The sequence below is a fragment of the Sphaerodactylus townsendi genome, linkage group LG02, assembly GCF_021028975.2.
Source record: "Sphaerodactylus townsendi isolate TG3544 linkage group LG02, MPM_Stown_v2.3, whole genome shotgun sequence".
Classification (NCBI taxonomy): Eukaryota; Metazoa; Chordata; class Lepidosauria; order Squamata; family Sphaerodactylidae; genus Sphaerodactylus; species Sphaerodactylus townsendi.
Window position 1 is genome coordinate 87,064,043 of NC_059426.1, and position 23,791 is coordinate 87,087,833.

Consider the following 23,791-nt stretch of genomic DNA (forward strand, 5'->3'; position numbering starts at 1 on the left):
GGCCCCATCCACAGGAACACCACTTAGATGTTAGCACAGGCCCCTGTGCCAGAGGAGTACTGGCACTATGGCTTCACTAATGCCCAGGCGACATGCTGCCGAGAAGCTCCCCAACACCAGCACAAGGGCCTACCTGTGCACAGAGTATAAATGGCCTGCCTTATGCCAGGGCACAAAGGAGCTGCTTTTACACTGGTACCTATGGAGTCACATGCTTTCCATCCCTGAGAGCCACAGTTCTTGGGTTCCCTCCTCAGGATTGCATTGTTTGATTCCTTACATCTCCAGATTGCATTCCCAACCCACACAGCAACTAGTTATCGGACTCAGCTTTCCTAGGGTTGGAAAGGACTGCTGAAGATGTAGGAACACAGGAAATAGATGTAGTTGCTACCACCTTGTCTTGAATGGTTACTGGATTCAACTTTTGTTTTCCAAGTTGAATATAAGATTCCGTATATTTGATACTATTACTAACATATCAAAAACATATTATCAAAAGTCAATGAAACATTACTCTGTCAAGATGTTGTACAACAAATTAAACACACATGCAAGTTACTATTTACAACAAAATACAAATAACCTCATTGTAGTTGTTAGTGTAACATGCTTACATCAAATTGCTTATTTTCAGTCTGAACCATTTGACAATTGTGTGTTTTTAATTCTCCTGTTCCATCAAGTTGCTTCTCTGTCTGGTGAGTAAAGTCTTTTGGAATTTCATTATTTCCATCTTCCCCTTAAAAGTTCAAATGAAACAATTTTTTTTAATCAAAATCAAATTTTAAAACATTTGACAATTATTTAAATATAGAGTAGTATGGAAATGGGTCATGAATTCCCCTTCAAGGTATCTTGAAGACATATTATCTTAGTGACTTATAATAAACACTATCTTTGACCGCATCACTGACTTATAAGACATTTCTGCATAATTAGAAAAAGCATGTCAGAACTGCCCTTTTTCAATTGTTCAATATTCCCACAAACTCCACTTAGCAATAACAGTACCTCATTACTCTTTGTCCAGGGGTGGGTAGGAGGCCCCTCCCCAGACTCGCCACCAGCCCTGAGACCCCCTTCACCTGGCCCATGCTGGATCTACCATCCAGTAGCTGTAGCGTCCCAGCAGCGATCCAGGAGGCTGATCCTGGCCTGGCTCCGGTGTCGCGGGAAGGGTTCCACCAATGTGTAGCGGCGGGACCCGAGAACACAACAACACACCAGCCAAGAGGGCAGGGGATAACACGCCCAAGCCCTGAATCCTGCCCTGAACCTGGGGGCATTGTCCAGGTCTGACACTACCCGGGAAGGGATAGGAGTGACGGTTCAAACACCGGCAGGCGGAGGTGGCAATCGCCACACTCTTGTATAATTATATTTCACATAATACCACAATGGTCTTTCTAAAGTAATAGCTTCATGGTTTCAAAATAGTGTTTTCAGTACAGAGTATAAGATTCTGCTGAACAGAAACAAGGGAAGACTCAAGAGAAGATTCAAGGGAAGCGGTTTAATCTAGGGCAGTGATGGCGAACCTTTTTGAGACCAAGTGCCCAAATTGCAATCCAAACCCCACTTATTTATCGCAAAGTGCCAACCCGGCAATTTAACCTGAATGCTGATGTTTTAGTTTAGAACAAAAACAGTTGGCTCCCTCTTCCTCCACCCCACCTGCTCAAGCAGGGGTGAGCCTGCTGTAGCCTCCAGCAAGTCCCACGCGCACCGCTCTGTGCTTCTCTTGCAACTCTGCCTCCCTCTAAGCTATGGGCGGCTTAGCCACATGAAGCACAGGCACCAGGCCCTTATAGCCAGCCGAAGGTCCTCCTTGCTCGCAGTGCGCAGCACAGAAGGCCCTAGGCCAATAGATTATTATTGGCCAGTGTGGGGTGTGTGTGTGATTTTCCACCCCCCACATGACGAACTCTGTGTGCGCGTGCCCACAGAGAGGGCTCTGAGTGCCACCTCTGGCACCCGTGCCATAGGTTCGCCATCACTGATCTAGGGTGTCACTAATTAGTAAGAAGTGCATGCTTATTGTACAGAGAATCAATTATGCAGAAAGGCCATTAACCTACTGTATATACCCATGTATAAGTCAACTTATACACGAGTCAACTGAATTTTAGGGTTTTTACTTTGTCGGCCGCCAGGGGGCGCAGTTTTTAAGCTAGCGGCACCAACATTTCAGGATATCATTAGGTAACACTCCTGATGATACCACCCAAGTTTGGTAAAGTTTGGTTCAAGGGGTCCAACGTTATGGACCCCCAAAGAGGGTGCCCCCATCCCCATTGTTTCCAATGGGAGCTAATAGTAGATGGGGCTACATTTTGAGGGTCCATAACTTTCGACCCCCTGAACCAAACTTCACCAAACTTGCGTGGTATCATCAGGAGGGTTTCCTAAAGATACTCTGAAAATATTGGTAAAATTGCTCTCTTTATCCAAACGATTCTTTCTCCTGACCAAGAAAATCCAGATTTTGAAGGATTTTTAATCTTGTGTTTCCAGTTTGGTTGATTTGAAGTTGAAGGATTTTGGAAAGGATTTTGAAGGATTTTTTAACTCTTGTGTTTTAGTTTGGTTGTTGGTTGAAGGATTTTGAAGGATTTTGAAGGATTTTAACTCTTGTGTTTTAGCTTGGTTTACGTTACAGTTTGAGCCCTAACGGTTTTGTACTTTTAAAGTTATTGTTGAGGCCATATTGTTTTTGTTGACCCTCTTTTCCAGTTACAGAGCTAGTTTACTGTTTTTCTTTGAAATAAATATTCAAAAACATTTAACCTACTGATGCCTCAATTAATGTAATTTTATTGGTATCTATTTTTATTTTTGAAATTTACCAGTAGACAGTGAATTTTATAGACACCCATACTAGTAAATTATTTTTGAAATTTCCCACCCTTGACTTATATGCGAGTCAATAAGTTTTCCCAGTTTTTTGTGGTAAAATTAGATGCCTCGACTTATATACGGGTCGACTTATACATGAGTATATATGGTAAGTCCACTGGGTAGGGAATAAATGACTTCTGTATGATACTCAACACACTGAAAATGAAAAATAGTTTTTTCACACAAATACAGATAATAATTCTCAAGTACACGTATCTTTTTCAAAGCTGACACAGTCTTCAAATTCACATAACCTGAACCATACTGTACAACTCATTAAAAGTGCTTATTACCAGTTCTTTTAAGTGACATGTAATTTCTGATTGAATTACTAGTTTAAGTCTGGAGATACTTTGTCTTCAAAACTGTTTTTGCTAGATAAAGCCTACAGACAGTGAATTTTATAGACACCCATACTAGTAAATTAAACTTGCAAACACATACATGGCAAAGTCCCTAAAAGGAGAAATGGAATACTGTACATAGCTCTCTTGGTTCTGTATCAAAGTGATGGGCTTGATTATGAGAATCATATGTACAAACATCTCATTTTTAAGCTTTCCCAGTAAACAGTATGTCTGAACAATTTATCAAATTATAGTTAATGCTGAAATAGCATAACTATTTGTGGGCATACTTCAGCCCTCCACCCCCATTTCAAAGAAGAACATATACAGCCAGCTTGTGGTTATTAATTTATTTTAAATACTTTTATCCCATCTTCATCCTGAACCAGGCCTCAGTACTGAAACCCTGATGAAGCTACAAAGATGTGGATTTGTTCAGATCTCCTGAAACTCCTTTTTAAGTCATCTTGAGTTTCATGTTGGAAGGAATGTAGGGTATAAATATAAACGTTTCCGTTTCAAATTTATCAATGACTAGATCTTATACTGAATGGGCTTCCCCAGTGACATGCATTTTAACAATCTAAATCCTTTCTGAAATCTGAAAAATTATTGGTCCATGATGATCCTTCAAAACTTCTCCCCACTATCTCTGATGCCATTGCATAGGTGGCATATTATCCATGGATTTCCACACATGCTTGTAACAGACAATGCCTCTGTATTCACTAATGCAGAATTTAAAGGGTTTCTGACAATCAACAATATCAAGCATATAATTTGGCACCATAGCATCCCTCCACAAATGGGTTAGTGGAAACTGCACTAAAGAAGGATGTAAGGGAAGCCTACAGATAAAACTCTGGGTTTTTGCTATATATTGGACAACACTGCATGCTACTATTATTATTATTATTAATTAAACTTATAGGCCGCCTCATCCCCGAAGGGCTCGAGGGGGCTCACAACACAGCTGTTCTAACGAACAGCAAATCAACAACATAAAACTTAAACCCCTTAAAACCTATGCAGCAATAAATTAAAACAACAGAAGTTTTTAAAACAAAAACTACTGGAAGATCGTCAAATGAAATGATGTTCAGTAGACCTGTTCATAACCAATGGGACTTATTTAAACCAAATATACACAATTGAGTCATTTGGAAACAGCAAGTCGCCCTATAAGGCCCTATGGGCCTTATGTCCAGGACACCCAAGAACTTTTATTTTTTTATTACATTTACATCCTGCCTCATCGCCATAGGGCTCAGAAAAGTCACTGAAAAGTTTCTGAAAAGTCAGTGGGTTGTCATGGTTGTTGTTATCACAAGCTGGATCACTCTCTTACACACAGTCCAGGAGGATGTGATGGTTATGATATGTGATGTAGATCTCCTGCCTTTCAGAGAGAGTCATAAAGCTCTAGATGCTTCTATTAGATCAGACAAACAGCCTAACCCAAAGGGTCTGTGTGGTAGAGTGGCAACTCAGGATGGTGCTGCTGCACTGCCTCCAAAGAGGCAACTGCTGGCCTGGGGAGAAGAGGAAAACCAAGAAGAGCCCATAGCATAAAGTGATTTCAATGGCATAACTCTGCATGTCTGGAAGGGCGCACTCCTGGCCTGAAAGTGCCCTGGGAGCCAATGTTCATGAGCTCCATGTCCAGCAATGACCCCAGATGGGTTCCATGTCCAGCAAATGCCCCCCTCCCAACACCAGCATAGGCATTTGCAGCAAAGGTCTACTGCCGCAGGGGGCAGTTTCCAGGTTTAGCCACCATGCAGTTGCACAGCAGCCCAAGGCCAAGATATGTGCCACTTTGCATGGAGCAGTGGACACAGATGTTAGCACAGGGCTTCTACTGCTTCAAATATGGCTTCATCCCTTTGGATTGCACAATTGCTGAATGCTGAAGTGACTAGTAGGGAAAAAGATATATCTGACATGGATTCTTCCACAGCTATCTTAGCCGAAATGGAATCAGACTCCCATGATGGCTTATGAATTCGCCATGTGATGGCCCTGAATTTCCTAATCCTTTTAACTGATCCAGAGCAATCTAAGCCAACATCATCCATAGCCATGCTACTTTTACCTTGCAGATCAATGAGCCTTAAGAGACAACTTGTTAGTGGCTGGGGAAGTCTGGGGAGAATAATCCCATTGTCTGTTAATCACGGACATCAGGCAATCCACCCTGTACCTCTAGTCAGTTGTTCATTTTGTTTGTTCAGAACATCTGATTTATGATAGATTGGGGGCGGGGAGGAAAGTGATGTAGTAACTTGAGGGTTAACCTGCTCTGCAGAAGATATACTAGACCTTTGGGAGCAGGGTGAAAACATTATCAAAATTTATTCCTTCCAGAAACTGTGCCTGGCCTCTGTGCTAGATTTTTGTAATAAGATAGGCTTAGTTTATAACATATAACTATAGCTTGAAGTAAGCTAGGCTTAGTTTACAACATATAGTTTACAACATATAACTTTCCTTCAGTTTTCCTATAGTTACAGATCAAAAGGGAAAAAACAGTAAAAACCTGGTAAAACTATGTCACTCATAAGTTCTCTGGAAATAACTCATGATGTTTCACACAGTTCACATTTCATTGAGTTAAGAGCTAAGTTCACCAATATTAATCTACTTTTCCTTATTACATTATATTTGGGAAATAGCACGGGGTTACCCCAAAACAAATTATTTCAAAAATTTGGGCAGTTCAAAATCCTACCTGATTTTCTGCTTTGGTATTCTGAAGCAGATTCTGATAATGAGGCTGTAACAGGCTTGAACATCTGACGTCTGCAACTTATGGAAAATGAGACAAGACACAAAAGTCATTTATCTTAATTCGTACTTTTCTGAATATCAAATTATTCTTCCTGTTAAAATTTATACCACTAATACGAGTTGAATATCAATGTCAGGAGTGCCTAGTCAAAAAACGCTCCTAAGGTGAGCTAGCAAAATAAATTACAAAACACTTAAATGTGAAACCTTATACCTCAGCACAGTAGCCTGCCAGTCCCTTTACTACCCTGTCTACCAGAGACTAAAGGGCAAGCCTCTGACTCTCCTGTGACTGAACTCAAGGAAGGCTGGATGCTTACAAGGTGAGTCTCAAAATTAGTTAACTTGGTAACTGTAGTCAGTCCTGGCCAAAGTACTGGATTCAGACTGAAGCCTCCTGAGTTCAAAGACACCACAAGTTACAATTAAAGTGATGTATTAAAATCGTGCAAGGAATAAGAATAACAGAACAGTAAGGGCAAAAATAAAAATACTAATTAAAACGACTAACCACACAGCTGTAATCTGGTTTGAACACAAGATGTTACCACAAAGGCTGAGTTCTTTCAGCAGTCAAAGTCCAATCCAGGATAAATTCAGGTTTCCAGTCAACAAAACTCACCCACAAGACAAAAAGCCTGCAACTTGCATGGTCCAAACAGGAACCCAGGATAGGGAGCAAAACTAGAACTGAGGGTCTGAGCTATGTGCCCAGAAATCTGTGTTGTCCTGATTCTTGTTAGCCAACCAAAGGTACAGCTGATGATGACAATTAATTATAGAGAACTGTTGCAGGCCATGTGACCTAGGGGTCAGAGGAATCTGCCAATGTGACTAAACTTTCTGAAGAACAATCGACATTCCCACCCAAGACTGAATAGAGATATAGATTTTTTAAAAATCTCATTACAGATATATGATTTTTTAAAATCTCAGTACAGATACTAATTTTCTGTCCTCAAGCATTTCCCCTCTACTCTAATTATCATATGTTGTACCTTTGCAGCCTTTCCAAGTATTCTTTACAATACCCCTCCCACCTTCTGACTAGGATAAAAGGACTCACTTCTATTCTAATGTGTCTGACAAAAGAGTTTGACTCTCAAAAACTCATCCCCTGACATTCTTGTTGGTCTCTAGGGTGCTACTGGACTCAAATCTGACTTCTAGAACGTAGAATCTATAAGATAGAGCAATCAAGCATTATGTTGGAAAATAGGATGAGCACTGAAGAAGCGGGTTGAGGAGAGAGCTTTCTACTCCCTGCCTCTAGAAAAATAAATATCAAAATGTTATTGAAATGTTAGATGTAAACAGATGAATAATTGATTAAATAAAGAGAACATTACCTACTGCATGTATAATATGACAATGTTCTAAGAGGTTGCTGAAAATCTGAAGTACTAAATGTACACCCCAGAGGTTTGTGTAAAGCAACACTTGGCTTGGTAAGGAAATCTGCAGTATCAGGGAATTCTACAGGTGACTGGCGGAGCCCACTGGATATAAATCCATTAGTAGGTGAATTCAAATGACTTAAATTTGAGGAAGTTCCTAAAGAAAAAAAAGTCACGGAAATAAAAATCAGAAACTCATCATAAAAATCATTCTGATACCATTCATTCACAAATGGATGCTAAAATGCATATCAGGGATCATAAACCTAAGGATATGCCTGGGAGGAATCATGCATGTTCATGTGCTTAAGAAACTTCAATTGGTTCACAAAGCAGTAGCAAAGCAGTAGCAAAGCAGTAGCAAGGCTTCAATTGGTTCACAAAGCAGTAGCAAGGCTATTGTTAGGGACTGCTTACAGGGCCACCCTGTGGTGAATCATCTGCACTGTTTTCTGGATTATGAATCTACTCTCTGCAGCAAGCCTGTGATTGCACAGTCCCCCATATGAGATTGCACAGAAGTCATGACAATGAAGTACTAGTTGTTACCTTTCAGACTCTAAACTGCTTGAAGCCAGGGTACTTGAAGAACCATCTCCTGTACTGTCCAGTTCACCAGTTAAGATCTGTCTCTCAAGCCCTGCTTATCTGTGCCCCCTCCTTCACAGGTGAGACAAGTGGCAATTAAAGACAGGGTATTTTCTGTGGTGGCACTTCACATCTGGAACGCCCTTCCCCTTGAGTTTCATTTGGCATGTATTTGGCAAAGAAATATTCTAAATAAATATGTGTATCACAAACAAGACTGAAAATCTGAGTAACTAGCTGAATATATATTTAGTGGCAAAGCATCCTGATTTAGAAACGTGAATGAGTTCCAAAATGTGCAAGATTCAGTTTTCACTGAGATTCAACCCATATGTTAGAACTTTCCTGATGGACTGATATTTCAGAGAAACAGCTGTAAAAAATTAAAAATATTTGCTGTTTTGAAGTAAAAGAGTATAAAGTATAAAATTTGTAAATATTTCTATTGCATTGTTTTGTACATTTTGCACTCTACTGCATGTTTGGTATTATTATTATTTATATAAAAAAGAAAGAAAAAATATTGTTTGAAAACTCTGGTTCCTCTCTGAGAGCTATGGTTTCCAGGTTATAAATTTTTTGTGTGCAAGTAAACACTGGCCCATACTTAAATCCCATGCATTTTTGCCACAGTTCAGAGACCTCTTCACATGCACATCTTCAGAGGGACTCCTGTCCCTTCTTTCCTTTTAACAGCACTTTTCTAGTGGTATTGAAATAGCTTCCACTCTCTGCTGGTTTCCAAAGGACTTGGCATTACCATGGAGAATTGATGTGGGGAACAGAAATGTGGAAGGACTGTGTGGCATGCAGAGGGGAATCGCGGTTTTCTAGATGACAGAAATAGCATTTATAGTGCACTACCAACCACAGTCAGTCCTGCCCATTATATTGTACAACTTTTTTTATTGTAGAAGCAAGGGATGTCCCATAAAATACAAACACCAGGCAGAGACTAAATCATATTGGAAAACAGGGGCTTGGGTTATTCTGGTATTTCGTAATAAACTATGTCCCCGCACTGTTTCTTTCTTTTTTAGTCACAATGCAGCAGAAAGTTTTCAGTTTTCTAAGAATATTACAATGTTATGTTTTTACAGATAACAGCAAAGAGTCAGATGTGAAAATCTTTTTTTTTTAAGTACTAGATACATCCTACCAGCTCGCCTGGACCCTGTATTGTGAGCCAAGGTCACTGAAGAAGATCTTTGTTTTGGTATCGTCAATAGATTTGTGTTGAAAGGCCCATTTGGATAGGATCCTTGACTAAATGTAAGACAGGAAAGAAAAAAAATGTTCATCTTATGTTATTCTAATAAACAAAACATAATACAGATATGATCATTTTAATCTTATGAATAAAAGATAAGCATAATGAAACAGTAACTGCTAACATGTATCCTTTTCACAAAATGTCTGGGCACACATACATATTGAATAAAAAGAAAAATTACTGATAAGCAAAAGAAAAATTGCAAATAAAATAACGTAATTTCATAGCTCTTTTACCAGCATTTTCCTTTTTCACACAACACAACTGCTGGCATTATGATGTGAATGAAGATGTAGTCACGGGGGAGATAGCTATTTATCCCTGCAGGGGGCAGTTGGATTGCAATTTTAAGGAAGATAATAAGGGCAAAAAGAGTGTTAAGTACAATGCAAATAGACAATGTAAAATAGACAATGCAAGGGGAGCTGGTTCCCCTACAGAATCACTGTGGATATCAATACCAGGTGTGAAGGACAGTTTAATATTAGGAATATATTATCGTCCCCCTGACCAAAGTGCACAAGAGGATTCTGAGATGGAAAAAGAAATTAGAGAGGCCAACAAAAACAAAAATGTAGTGGTAATGGGTGATTTTAACTATCCCCATATAAACTGGAAAAATGCATGTTCAGGTCATAGTAAGGAGAGAGCATTCCTGGATATGCTAAATGACTGTGGCTTAGAGCAGATGGTTGTGGAACCAACCAGGGGAGAGGTGATCCTAGATCTAATTCTATGTGGGACCCAGGACCTGGTGCAGGAAGTCAGTGTTGTTGAGCCGATAGGGAACAGCGACCACAATGCTGTCAGATTCAGTATCTCAGCATGCGAACAAGTGGCAACTACTAATGTAGTTACATTCGCCTTCAGAAAGGGAAATTTCTCAAAGATGAGGAGGATAGTGCGCAGGAAGCTGAAAGGGAAAATCAAGAGAGTCAAAACTGTCCAGGATGCTTGGAGGTTATTTAAAAACACAGTAATAAAAGCTCAGCTGGAATGTGTTCCACAGGTTAGAAAAGGCAGCACCCAGTCCAAAAGAAAGCCACCATGGTTAACAAGAGAGGTTGAGGAAATTATCAGAAAAAAGAAAATGTCTTCTAGAAAATGGAAGTCCAGTTTGGCTGATGAAGAATATGAGAGGGAACACAAATGGTGGCAAAAGAGAAGCAAGTTAGCTGTAAGGGAGGCAAAAAAGGATTATGAGGAACGCATGGCTGCGAACATCAAGACTAGCAACAAATAGTTCTTCAAGTACATCAAAAGCAGGAAGCCAGCAAGGGAAGCGGTAGGCCCGTTAGATGACAAAGGAACAAAGGGTGTGCTAAAAGATGGCAGGGAGATTGCAGAGAAGCTGAATGAATTCTTTGCATCTGTCTTCACCCAAGAGGAGGTGAGGAACATTCCTGCACCTGAACCAAGCTTCTTAGGAGGCGAATCCGAGAAACTAGCGAAGATAGTGGTAGACAAGGAAGAAGTTCTGGCAGCCATTGATAAACTAAATGTTACCAAATCCCCTGGCCCAGATTGCATTCACCCAAGAGTTCTTAAAGAGCTCAAGCATGAAATTGCTGATCTTCTCACTTTAATATGCAACTTATCCCTGAAATCAGGCTCCATTCCTGAAGACTGGAAGATGGCCAATGTCACACCAATCTTTAAGAAAGGATCTAGGGGGGACCCGGGAAATTACAGGCCAGTCAGTTTGACATCTGTTCCTGGTAAATTAGTAGAATCTATCATTAAAGATAAAATTATAAAACATGTAGAAAAGCAAGACCTGCTGAGAAAGAGTCAGCATGGCTTTTGCAGAGGCAAATCCTGTCTTACAAACTTACTAGAGTTCTTTGAGGGTGTAAACAGGCATGTGGACAGGGGTGAACCGGTGGACATTGTCTACTTGGATTTCCAAAAGGCTTTTGACAAAGTTCCTCACCAGAGACTGTTGAGAAAACTCAGCAATGAAGGAATAAGAGGGGAAGTCCTCCTATGGATTAAAAACTGGTTGAGAAACAGGAAACAAAGAGTGGGTGTAAATGGGAAGTTCTCACAATGGAGAGATGTCGGGAGTGGTGTCCCCCAAGGATCCGTTTTGGGACCAGTGCTCTTTAACCTATTCATAAATGACCTGGAAGTAGGGGTGGGTAGCGTGGTGGCCAAGTTTGCAGATGATACCAAATTATGCAGGGTGGTGAGAACCACAAAGGATTGCGAAGACCTTGATAAATTAGGTGAGTGGGCTCAGAAATGGCAAATGCAGTTCAATGTAGCAAAATGTAAAGTGATGCACATAGGGGCAAAAAATCCAAACTTCACATACACGCTACAGGGGTCAGTGCTATCAGTCACAGACCAGGAAAGGGATTTAGGTGTCTTAGTTGATAGTTCCATGGGAATGTCAACTCAATGCATGGCAGCTGTGAAAAAGGCAAACTCTATGCTGGGGATCATTAGAAAATGAATTGATAATAAAACTGCAAAGATTGTCATGCCCTTATATAAAGCAGTGGTGCGACCGCACTTGGAGTACTGTGTCCAGTTCTGGTCGCCGCATCTCAAAAAGGATATTGAGGAGATAGAAAAAGTGCAGAGAAGGGCAACAAGGATGATTGAGGGACTGGAGCACCTTCCCTATGAGGAGAGGCTGCAGCGTTTGGGACTCTTTAGTTTGGAGAGGAGGCGGCTGAGGGGGGATATGATTGAAGTCTACAAAATTATGCTTGGGGTAGAAAATGTTGACAGAGAGAAATTTTTCTCTTTCTCACAATACTAGAACCAGGGGGCATTCATTGAAAATGCTGGGGGGAAGAATTAGGACTAATAAAAGGAAACACTTCTTCACGCAACGTGTGATTGGTGTTTGGAATATGCTGCCACAGGAGGTGGTGATGGCCACTAACCTGGATAGCTTTAAAAGGGGCTTGGACAGATTTATGGAGGAGAAGTCGATTTATGGCTACCAATCTTGATCCTCTTTGATCTGAGATTGCAAATGCCTTAACAGACCAGGTGATCGGGAGCAACAGCAGCAGAATGCCATTGCGTTCACATCCTACATGTGAGCTCCCAAAGGCACCTGGTGGGCCACTGCGAGTAGCAGAGAGCTGGACTAGATGGACTTTGGTCTGATCCAGCTGGCTTGTTCTTATGTTCTTACGTTCTTACAGTCCTCCCAGTACATCTTCCCCCTTCAAATCACAGTTCCAGTGACTTTTTATATCTTAAAAAGTCAACAAAAAACAAGGAATCATGCAACTAAAAATATCATGTAGTTGCACTCTTAGAATCAAAATTATAATATGCCTACTGGCCATAGACCAAACTTCTTTTCCCTTGTTTCATGTATAAGGTGATATAAAGCACTATGTTCTGCACTTTATGTGTGAGTCCTAGGCCATAAAAGACTTTAAAGGTCATAACCAGATCACTGTACTGAACTCTGAAACAATCTGGCAGTCAATGTAGCTGTTTTTAAATAAGTGAGAATTGTTACTGTCAGCTAGCTCCTGTAAGCAATTGGGCTGCCATTTTCTGAACCAGCAGTAATTTCTGGGTTTTCATCAACAGCAACCAGACCTGGAGTGTGTTACAATAATCTAAGTATGATTATTAGGTTGAGTTAGGTATAAGAGAGTTGCTGAACCATAAACAGATCACAAAGGGCATTTTTGGATACCACACCAAGAGCAAAACAGCAAGGTTGAGTCCACAAACACTCCCAAGCTCTTCACCTGTTTTGCACATGCCAATTCAATTGCATCCAAAACCAATGCATCCAGTTCCTTCTCAACCTCAAAGCAGTGATTCAGAACCAAAACCAACTGAAAGTAGAGGGCATGTCTGCTGAAAATATTACTATTTCATTTTTCTGTATCACTTAACCTGTCTCTTTTGGGACTGTGGGTCTACAGATTAATTTATTCTCCTATTTAATGCAGGACATTTTCCTCTATCTACTTGCAAGTAAGAGCATGCCAGGACAATCCCAAGAAGGACCGCTCTTCTGGGGTTCCTCTACTTTCAGTATTTTCTATGTACTAATTCTCCTTGTCTTTCACATCCTAGCTTCACGACTCTTCTTTCGCTCCACCTAAGTAATGTGTTGTCCATCCACCTACACAAAACTAAAGAGCACATAGTTAGCACTAAAGCTATAGATCAGTGTAGTCTTGATTCTTTGCAGCATTATGCATTCATTTATTTATTTAGAATATTTACATACCCTCCTTTTCCCCAACATTTCAGGACCCAAGGCTAAAATAACTACAACAAGCCTTTGGTTTACTCCATTTGTGAGACTGAACCTGTGTGTTCTATAATAATGTGCAGCAAAGTCACATGATGATAGATTCAAGCTCTAAACTGTAAAGGGCCATATGTGATGGCACTGGCCTGTTCTTGCTTGGTCAGGAGAGAGGCTGGCCGGGCACCACCACCATTCCTCAGCCACAGTGCAACTAGGGCAGGGCAGACCCAAGGGGTTGGATCAGCAGAAAGGCTACAGGGATGGCTCATAAGAAGCAAAGTAGAAGGAATCTAGTAGATTTGGGCTGCGTCTCTAAAGTAAGAAGCAGCCTTGAAGGCAGGTGGCGAGGAAGGCATCTGGCCTGAAGTCTAACAGATGGAGGTGAGAATTCTGCACGATACTTGTTTGCTTGTGATCGCAAGGGATGTGACTCAGTCTCTCAAAAAAAGAATCGTCTAAGCCAATAGCTTCTTCTCAGCTGGAATTTCTGTGTTTAGCTGAACTATCAAATAGTGTAGCCAACTCCACCGAACAACATGGTTTCAAATTCGATCTTCTCCAACCATTCTGACTTCAAAATATATCAATTATTGGAATTATTGGAATTCTCCTTATTCCACTATTAGAAAATTCTAACTAAGTAGAGAAATATTATGCTTCTAGTTGAGAAGACAAACAGGTTTGCTCTAACTGATGCTGAACTCCAAAATCTTCTCTTAGCATTTAGTATACTGAGAACAAGTTACAATCTTAATAACAATTGTCTTCAAAACCTGTGGTTCATTATTAGTGAGAACACAATTAAGATTTTCCATCAATATAAATCCCATATCAAAGTATCACAACTCTAAATGTACAAAGCTACATACACATACATTATTAATGTATTTCAAAACACTTTATAATTGTCCCTCTTCTACCTAGAATGCGACTCAATTTTCAATTTGGGTGGTTAATGAATATCACATGATTTAGAGAACAATATGAATTGCATTCCATTAAGATATTTACCTCGAAGAATTATATTCATGATGTGGTCTTTTGCTATTATTGCACTCCCATCTAGTGGATGATTGTTCAATGGGAGGAAAGCCTGAGGTTCCTGAACTCCGCCTTAACTGTGGAGTTGGTAAGCTATTTCGGCTATTTAGCCCCTGTTGAACAAATTAATAGCAATTATATATACAAAGAGCAGTTACATAGCTCGGCTTATTATTCCTACAACAGGATGCAATTTTGCTCAATATTTGTATTATTTAATTCAAATTATATTTGTTAACCTATATTAAAACTGCCTAGAAGGTTCTGTAAATATTACCCCCAACAGAATCTGAGATAAGACTTGAAAAAGGTTCTAAAATTGATAAAACTGCCTGATCTTACTAAGTACAGATAAGCATTTGGATGTTTTAAATATTTATATTGGTGTACTAAGCTGCATAGCAGAAGGTCATGGAATAAAGGTAATGATAAATACATATTGTATTGTGCCTGTGATAATAAAGTCTCTGAAACTGATTGGCTAAATTGGTGTGAGGTCATAGAATGTTCAGTTTCTCAGAAAATTAAACAGTTCGAAGTTGTCCTGTATACTGCAATCAGATCTCCTGAAGTGATTCTGAACCCTTGGCCTGGCCAGGTTGGGGGAGCTCTTTAAACACTATGCTTATGCCTGGTGAAATGGTTGATCCAGCAAGTGTTCTCTTTCAACTTAAACAGGCTGAGAGGGAAGCAGATCCCCCTGCTCTAGAAGCAGCACCTGGTACTCATCTTGTCCAGGCTTCACTGGGGCCAGAATCCTGCAAAGGATTACATTCACTGGCCTCTTGGTCTGATCCAGGAAATGGACCATGGACAGCAACCCTGGAGCTGCAGTTCTGCTGGGTTATCTCAGCATAAGCCCACAGCTTCTGCTGTCTCTGTTAGGCAGAGGCAGATCCTGGTGGGCTTGAAGGCTGAGTCTTGGGCTGACAGTTGCCACAGGGCGGGGGCGGGGCGGGGAGAATAGAGGGATGTTCTGGTGAAGCAGTTCCAATTGCAGGTTCCTCAGGATCAGCCTCTGGAACAGGGCATCCACCATGCAGGGGTCTCCTGGTATTCCTTGCTTTTCTGTAAGGATTGTCAGGCTCCTCCTCAGATGCTTCCTATGCTTCTGTCTGCCTATTAGCTCATAAGAATCACAGGCACTGAATGACATGCAATAGATAAAAAGGCCTTCTATCCTAACCAAAATATATAAAAAATACCAAATGTGGAAAAAATGCAGCATCTAAAAATATCAAAGGTCGATTCCCCACTTCAAAAATGAAACTAGATACAAACCGGGTAGGTTTGAGCACGTGCCTTTTGAGCACGGTTTCAAGGTCCCCACTGCAGCTTCTGTCCCATAAACGGAAGCAACACAGCAGCCAGACAGGAGTACCCACTGTTGGCAGATCAAACACGCGATCCGGTCAGGGGCTCTCCTGATTGGCTGCTGCGTTGTGCTGGGGCAGGATTTTTTTAATTTTCAAACTGACGGATCCACGTCTCTGCGAGCATGCGCAGAACAACCCTATGCGGTTGTGGATACGTGGATATGATGATATGACGTTTAGCGTTTCATTGTATTGCCTTTTACTCAGTGAAGCATTCAAACTGCCCCCACATTGTTTCGTTTAGACGTGGATCTTTGCTCCACAAATTTTTTTCAAAAGGTCTGCGCGCGCATCGCGCACAACCCACTGCTTCCTGATTGGACGTCACTACCAGCGGTGGGAAAAATGAAACCAGATTCACCCCCGAAATTCCCCACCACTCCACATTCAGCGCGTGTTTTTTCAAAAGGTCTACTTTCTTCCAGGTTCTTAAATAATGCGCACCGGGGGGGGGCGGGGGGGGGGAAGCGGCAGAGTCGGGGTCAATCCGTTTTTGGTGCTGGTGTAGTGGGGAGTTCTGCTGGAAACCTGAATATTTTCTGTGACGAGCATGCATCTAATCATGAGTGGGGAATCGACCAAAGTATTTCTCTTGAAGGTATTTTAATTATGCCATTCTGGTTATAATTGTAATATTTTGACCTTGTGCGGCTTACAATCTCCTTTGTCAGATGAGTCCTCCATTTCTGGACAGGGATAAAAGCCTGGAAATGGTGTAAACAGATTAACTTTTTGCCTGCATGAGCCTGAGAAAGCACTCATCAAGCTACTAATGTTCCGAAGGGAAGAAATCACATGAGCGGGTAGGCCTGGCTCATTCAGGAGGTCAGACACCATGGTGTGGGTTTCTTTTAGTACAGAAAGATCAATTCCAGTTCCACTGCAAGCAATCTGAAACAGAAGAAAATACTGTCAGCTAACATAATGTTGTCTGTTTTAGAAAACTTATATCCCACTTTTCTATTCAATCAATGCACGAAGTTATTTATAATGTGAAAATACAGCAATAATTAAAAATATCAACTAATCCTCTGTGGAGAGAAAAGCCAGACAAAAATAAATCACCACAAAAACATAATTAAGTTATAAACATAATTCAGTTACAAACTTCATGCAGAAAATAAAACCTGTACAAATAATGTCCAAAGCCTTCTAGAACAAACACACCCTTGATGTTTTTGAGAATGAAAACCACAGGAATGAAGACAAATGTGTTTCCTTAGTGAAGGTACCCCACAACATAGAAGAAGAAGCAGAGATATCCCTTCAGCAAGTTCCCTCCAATTAAAGCTCTGAAAGATCAAACTACTGTAGCAAGTCACCCACTGCCAGGTTCCCCAAACTGGCATATATATGAAGGTCTTGTAATTGCTAACACAGGTGTCTCCTTGATAGCACAGAGCAAACATTAGCATTTTGGGTAGTTTATATGTCCATGGAGTCATAACCCTATGTATAACAAGGTCCAGATTCAGACCAACACTTGAAAGAACAAGGGAGAATGAGTTTTCTTAAACAGAAAAGGGTTTTGTTTAATTTATAGACAAGAAACCAAATTAAGCATTTTGCAGAACAAAATGGAGATTTACAGAAAGGGAAAATGCAATGGTAAAACAACTAAAAACCTTTCCCTTACCAACTACCTTCCTATAAAGAAATAAACCTGAAAGAGGAAAACAAGACACAGGAGCCTGATCTCAGAGAGAAGGGAGAGGTAGGTTGCCCTTAGTGAAACCCTTATAAGTGGAAGAGTAGAGAGACAAATATTTGGGTTACAGATGCTTATGCCATCTCAGCTAGTGAAATCTTGAGAAATGTGTAAGAACACATAAAGTCCTAATATCTCTCAAACAAATTGGCCATGGTCAATCCTAAATGTAATCTAGATCCTAAATGCAATCGAGAAAACAGCCTGGCAGATGTTGACCTATGAGGAAACAATATATACAGATTTAAGGTATTAGTATCAATGCTTCAAATTACTGAAGAGATCAGACAGCTTAAGAATGAATACTATCCCAATATAGTATAGCAAGTATGTTATTTTGTTTTGCAGACGTCAAGGGATAAAATGTGTAAAGAACTCTTTAGGAAAACAAGCCAAGAAAAAGCAATATTGTAGCAAAAAGGAAAAATAATTTAAATAACTAAATTCAAGATATAAAAATTGGTATTAGGAATGGGATCTGGAAAAAATGTGATCAGGCTCCACAGACTTAAAACTACAGATACAATAGACAAGGAGAGATGAGAAGGGTTGCACCTAAATACTTGATGTCCAGCTATTTAGCTGAATGCATGCAGCAAGCCCCAAATGCACACAAGTAAGTGTGTGTGTGTTGGGGGGAGGAGCTCTTCCACATGATTGGGAAAGGGATCATCTGCACCTTCATGTGTGTAGGATTGCAGATGTTCAGCTGAATGTGTGCAGTCTTTAAAAAGGTGGGGAAACTATGCACTGGAATTCAAGAAAGATTCATTTAAGTCTTTTCTAGTTAGAAATTAAAAGTTTGTAATTTGAAAATATTAATCAGAGAAAATTTTACTATTGAAAAAGGACTGAAAAATCTTTCACAACATATATGGATTTACATAACATTTTAGTAACATCACTGGATCTGTTTCTTCTTGCTTGAGATGTAAGGCATACTGACCTGATAATGAGGTTTATACCATTGCTTTAAGTCCCAGTCCCAAAGAATCATCTGCAAGACAACAAAATAAAGACAATAAGCAAGTGCTGAAAGATTCTGCAAAAACCTAACACAGAATCTCTTTGAAGTCTTATTGAATTGGCATGAATTGTAGTCCTCTAACTTTGCTCATAATAAAATGAAAACTTTTAATGCACTGAATTCAGTAGCAAAAATTGCACTTCAATTAAATTTTGATTTAAAATAAAGTTTTAATTTTAAATTCTGTTTCAATTAAATTTTGATTTAAAATAAAGTTTAAATTTTTAAATTTAAAAACACAACACTACCAAATCTTATCAAACAGCAAAATGTGTAATTTTTAAATGTTATTAACTATTATTACAATAATTTGCCTTGACCTGGATAGCCTGACCTCATTAGATCTCACAAGCTAAGCAGGGTCAGTCCTGGTTAGTACTTAGATGGGAGACCACCAAGGAATACCAGGATTACTTTGCAGAGGTAGGCAATGGCAAACCAACCTTGAATGTCTTTTGCCATGAAAACCCTATGGGTTGACAAGTCAGCTGGATCCTCTCTCTCTCTCTCTCTCTCTCTCTCTCTCTCTCTCTCTCACACACACACACACACACACACACACACACACACACACACACACATAATTACCTATATCAAACTGGTTTTTCTAGGGAAATGGTAAACATTGCTCTTCAAGTGCTAATGGGTGACTTCATAGCCTACTTCCTTCTCCCCAGATACCTAATGAAATGGCAGCTGTACCTAAAGTAATTTCTTACCAACAGACGCAAAAACATAGGTTCTAATCAAGTACACAGGAAATCACTTCATTCTATCTACCATAAATTGCTACCAGAAGGAGGAAACCAAAATCTACATCTGACAGCTTGTAGAGTATTAGTTACTGGGATAATGAAATCCAACATCCATTATTCCTGATCACTATTTAACAAATGATTCCTCTGGTCATATGTTCAGCTGGCGAAAGGGATGAATTACAAAGAAATATGCACTTTACAGCGCAATTCAGACCATGGAGGCAGCCAGGGACAATGCTGCCGCTACACTGCCCCACTGCCTCCATAGGGCTTTTCAGAGGAGCAGGGAGGCAAAAAACAGCAAAACGCCTTCCTACCTCTGGAAAGCCCTCCACTGGAGCCAGGGCTGCATTGCAACTGGCTGCAAATCCTGGGTGGAAGTCAACTAACATTGGCTCCTTCCCAGGAATGCCCTGGCCCACAAAATGGGTGGCACCCATTTTGGATGCGAGGGCAGTTCCACTGCAGCCAAGACTTCCAGCTTTTGTGGTGGTGGGCTGAGGGGTGGGCTGCCTGTATATCGGTCCCTCCAGGCTCCACATGGGACTTGGAGGCAGCAGCTGGTGCAAAACAGCAAGCTTGGCTTGGCCCAGCTGAGCCAAGCATGCAGTTCTGTGCAGAGGCGTAGCTGGACCAGAGTGTGCCCGGGGCGCACTCTGGCTTTTTCGTGCCCTCCCCTGCAGCGCCCTAACCCCCACAGGCTGGAGGCCTGTTCTGGTGGGAACTACATTTCCAAGGGTATCCTGGGAAATATAGTTCCCACACCGGCAGGCCTGTTCTCCAGTCTGCCTGGTTTCATAAAGTTAGTGGGGGGCACCGCAGGGGAGTGCTGTGGGGGGAATCACGCCCCCCCGCGGCGCCCCCCCCCACTTACTATAGGAAACCGAGCAGGCTGGAGAACAGGCCTTTCTGTTCTGGTGGGAACTACATTTCCCAGGAGACCCTGGGAAATGTAGTTCCCACCAGAACAGGAAGGCCTGTTCTCCAGCCTGCTCGGTTTCCTAAAGTAAGTGTGGGGGGGCGCCACAGGGGGGGATGCTGTGGGGGAGGAAATCACACCCGCCTCCCCCCGCGGCACCCCCCCCCCACACACACACTTACTTTAGGAAACCGAGCAGGCTGGAGAACAGGCCTTCCTGTTCTGGTAAGCGTAGTTCCCACCCGAACAGGCAGGCCTGTTCTCCAGCCTGCTCGGTTTCCTAAAGTAAGTGTGGGGGGGGCACCCCAGAGGGGTGCGGGGGAAGGGGAGGGGCCGGGGAAATTTTGTGCCCCCCACGTGACCCAAATCCATGCACCCCGTGCGTGGCGCGCCCCCATTTCCCCTGGTAGCTTCGCCAGTGGCTCTGTGTCAGCCACCATCAGTGCCTCCAGGCTCCATGTGAGGTTCAGTGGCAGCCACCACCAACCCTGGATTCTAGGTAATTGAGGGAAGGGGGAGATGGGTGGTGGTTGGGTGTATCCTCGTTTCCCCCAAATATTCAAGACCATTGGACCTTTTCACCCATCCACTTTTCGACATTATTAAAAATAGCAATGCTTCAGTTTTTAAAGAAATATTCAGCAATCTCTTACCCACAATGTCTGTTTTCTCTGAACCAAGCACCCCATAAAGTTGTAGTGATGATCTGTTCACAGTTTAAACAAGTTGTATTTGAAGTTGTTTTGAATTTACATAGTTGGAAGCATTCAACATACAGCAGAAGCCACTGTTGGTTAATAGTCTAAATTCATTGGTTTTGCCCAAGAGCTTCATGGGTAGGCCATACACCATGGGCAGCCCCATCCACACTATAGGGGGCGGGCTGTGACGCTGGTGTGGTGGTGCCCCACCACTCCCAAAAAGGCTTTCCGGTGGTATGGGGAGGCTCATGAGTGCAACAATGGGCTGCAATGGTGGCCGCACACCAACACAATCTCCCTTCTGCCACAGCAGATGCTGTGGGGAAAGCAAATTTGACAGTGTGGTGGACCACTCTCAGAAGCAGATCCCCCCCCTTAAGATGGTGCTTTTAAAACTGGCTATAATTTGTCTATATGTACTGCTGTTACATCTACACATTTAATGATATTCATTAATAGCTGCCTTGAATCTGAGCTTGGTTGGGAAAGGTAGAAACCTAATACATAATAATCTGCAGCATTCAGCAAACTACAAGTTAGCAGACTGGACTTCAATTTCCAGGTTGCAGTGTTAAAACAGGTTGCAGTGTTAAAACATTTGCGATCCAGATCAGAACTGATTATCTTATTTGGTTTCAGGAGTCAGGAAGGCTCAGTATACAAATACTGCAGACATACTCCCCCTCTCCCCAAACAGAATCAAGAAAAACAAGGAAAATATTTGTTTTATAAATATTTATTTTATATTTGTCTTTTTCTATTTAGGTAGATTGGTGGGCCACTGCGAGTAGCAGAATGCTGGACTAGATGGACTCTGGTCTGATCCAGCAGGCTAGTTCTTATGTTCTTATTGTTCATAAGAAGCATTCACTCTTTAAGCTAAGTCTTAGTAGTAACTAAGTCACTGTTTTCCACATAAGTTACCACTCACTCTTTGTGCTGTTCCCATGGATTTTTGTTCCTTCCTCTAGTAATGCAAGGAACTCTATGGTGCAGTGCTAAATTGCAGTACTGGACTAAAAAGCTCCACTCATGACCTGAGTTTGATCTCGACAGAAGTCAGTTTCATGCTGTTGACCACTGATAGCAATTGTTGTCTATATTTTCACTCAGGAATTTTGTAATATACACTCCTAACCCTGAATGAGAGCGCCTCTTCTAAAGTGTATACACAAAATGTTATAAGCGTACATGCCTGTGATTTAATTTTCTTGATGACATTCTTGGGGGGAACCTCTAGCATTTCTTTCATGTAAATAGGATCAGTGGCACAGCTGGGGGGTACAGGGGGCTGGAGCCCCAGATGCCACTCCCTATGGTCATATGGGGGCCTTCAAGTCTGCAGTTTAAAGCTGGACCCCAGCAAGCTGATGCCAGCATCAAACAGGTCACAGCCCTCAGTTTGCAAGACCTGACAAAGCCTCTTAATGATAGGAAATTTTGGAGGACATTGACTTATAGGGTCACCATAAGTCCATCCTAACCTGACAGCACTTAACACTCTCCTCGGTTTTACTGAACTCGCCCCAAATCAAACCAAAGATCCTTTTTCCATAACAGAAATCTGAGAACTTATGCATTGGTGAAGTAAACTAGCACTGGGAATTCAAATACCCACTGAATGTAATAGATGACCTTGGTCCAATCATTGCCTCTTGTCCAAAAGTACATTACAGGATGGTTGCCATAAAGCATATGGAAGGAAGAAATGCTGTTTGACATCCTTAGAAGAGCTGGATAAAAATACGATACAAATATGACATCTTCTCTGTTTGTGAACCCACACATTTTTGAAATCAAGATGCCACTGCTTGCCATTTACAAGAAATTATTCTTCATATATTCCACTTTTTGAATCATTACCTTGTGTGCTTCTTAATAAAAATTCCATGTTTCAATGTAAAATATTTCTTAAACGTTCACAACATTCCACAAGGTGGCACCCAAATCTAAAATCCTAGAAAAGCAATAGCTTAGTTGAATTTATACCTATAACTTGCTTTTTCAAGAGCTGTGACAATAGTAGGAAAATACAGTTCAAATAAAAATGCAGTTTTCACTGGTTCAACAGAATAGCCAGTCTGTGGTTTTTAATCATCAAAAATGAGCAGCTTTTTAAAAATGTAGTATTACTAAAATAAACCCCCCAAATGTAGATTTGAGTTTATTCTCTGATGTTAACTGCATCACCTCTTACATTCAGGATTAGAAAAAGCTCTCTGGGAGCCATCAAAAGATGACAGCATTGAACTATATTAAAGAAAAATGAAATATAGTGATAAGGGGTTTGTTATTTTATTTTTGCTTTTAACTGAAAATGTTTTCTCTATTATTGAAAGCTGTCTTGGACTATGGAAAAAGGTGGAATATAAGTGTTTTAATAAACAAAAACATAAATAAATGTCATCTTTGTAGCTCTTCTTTTAAAAACAATTTTTATTATGCAAGTTTTTCAAATACATGTGATGAAAAAGAAAACACTATAGTGGATTGCTACGCTCTATACAGTGAGAGAAAAACCTATAATTTATGTCCTTTGGGTTGTCAAATGTGGGATCTGAAGCATGTACACAGCAGGCTAGATAAATTACATGCACTTGTCACAAGGAAAGCTGGGGGCTGTGTGACTGCACAGATGATCACTCGAAAACTGGCCCTGTCAAAGCCAGAATGACTGCACATTTCAGTCTGTGGAGTTAACTCCCACCCTGGACACACTCTC

At 41.0% G+C, this 23,791-nt stretch overlaps 2 protein-coding genes across 3 annotated transcripts in view; one reads left to right on the forward strand and one right to left on the reverse strand.

Annotated features, from left to right (window-relative positions):
• Positions 1-9,522, forward strand: part of LOC125425779 (vitamin D 25-hydroxylase) — a 62,976-nt gene extending 53,454 nt beyond the window's left edge. The window contains exon 6 of the transcript XR_007243448.1: positions 9,124-9,522. The gene's annotated coding sequence lies outside the window, so the exon portion shown is untranslated. The remainder of the gene's footprint in view (positions 1-9,123) is intronic.
• PDE3B (phosphodiesterase 3B) overlaps positions 1-23,791 on the reverse strand; it is a 56,891-nt gene that overhangs the window by 20,900 nt on the left and 12,200 nt on the right. The window contains exons 2-8 of one of the 2 annotated variants that reach the window (XM_048483391.1): positions 18,611-18,661; positions 16,599-16,847; positions 14,551-14,693; positions 9,183-9,289; positions 7,388-7,592; positions 5,980-6,050; positions 618-742 (exon numbers count right to left, since the gene is read on the reverse strand). In XM_048483391.1, the coding sequence (XP_048339348.1) occupies positions 618-742; positions 5,980-6,050; positions 7,388-7,592; positions 9,183-9,289; positions 14,551-14,693; positions 16,599-16,847; positions 18,611-18,661 (951 nt within the window). Of the gene's footprint in view, positions 1-617; positions 743-5,979; positions 6,057-7,387; positions 7,593-9,182; positions 9,290-14,550; positions 14,694-16,598; positions 16,848-18,610; positions 18,662-23,791 lie in introns of both variants that reach the window. The other variant, XM_048483390.1, reaches the window with a different exon arrangement.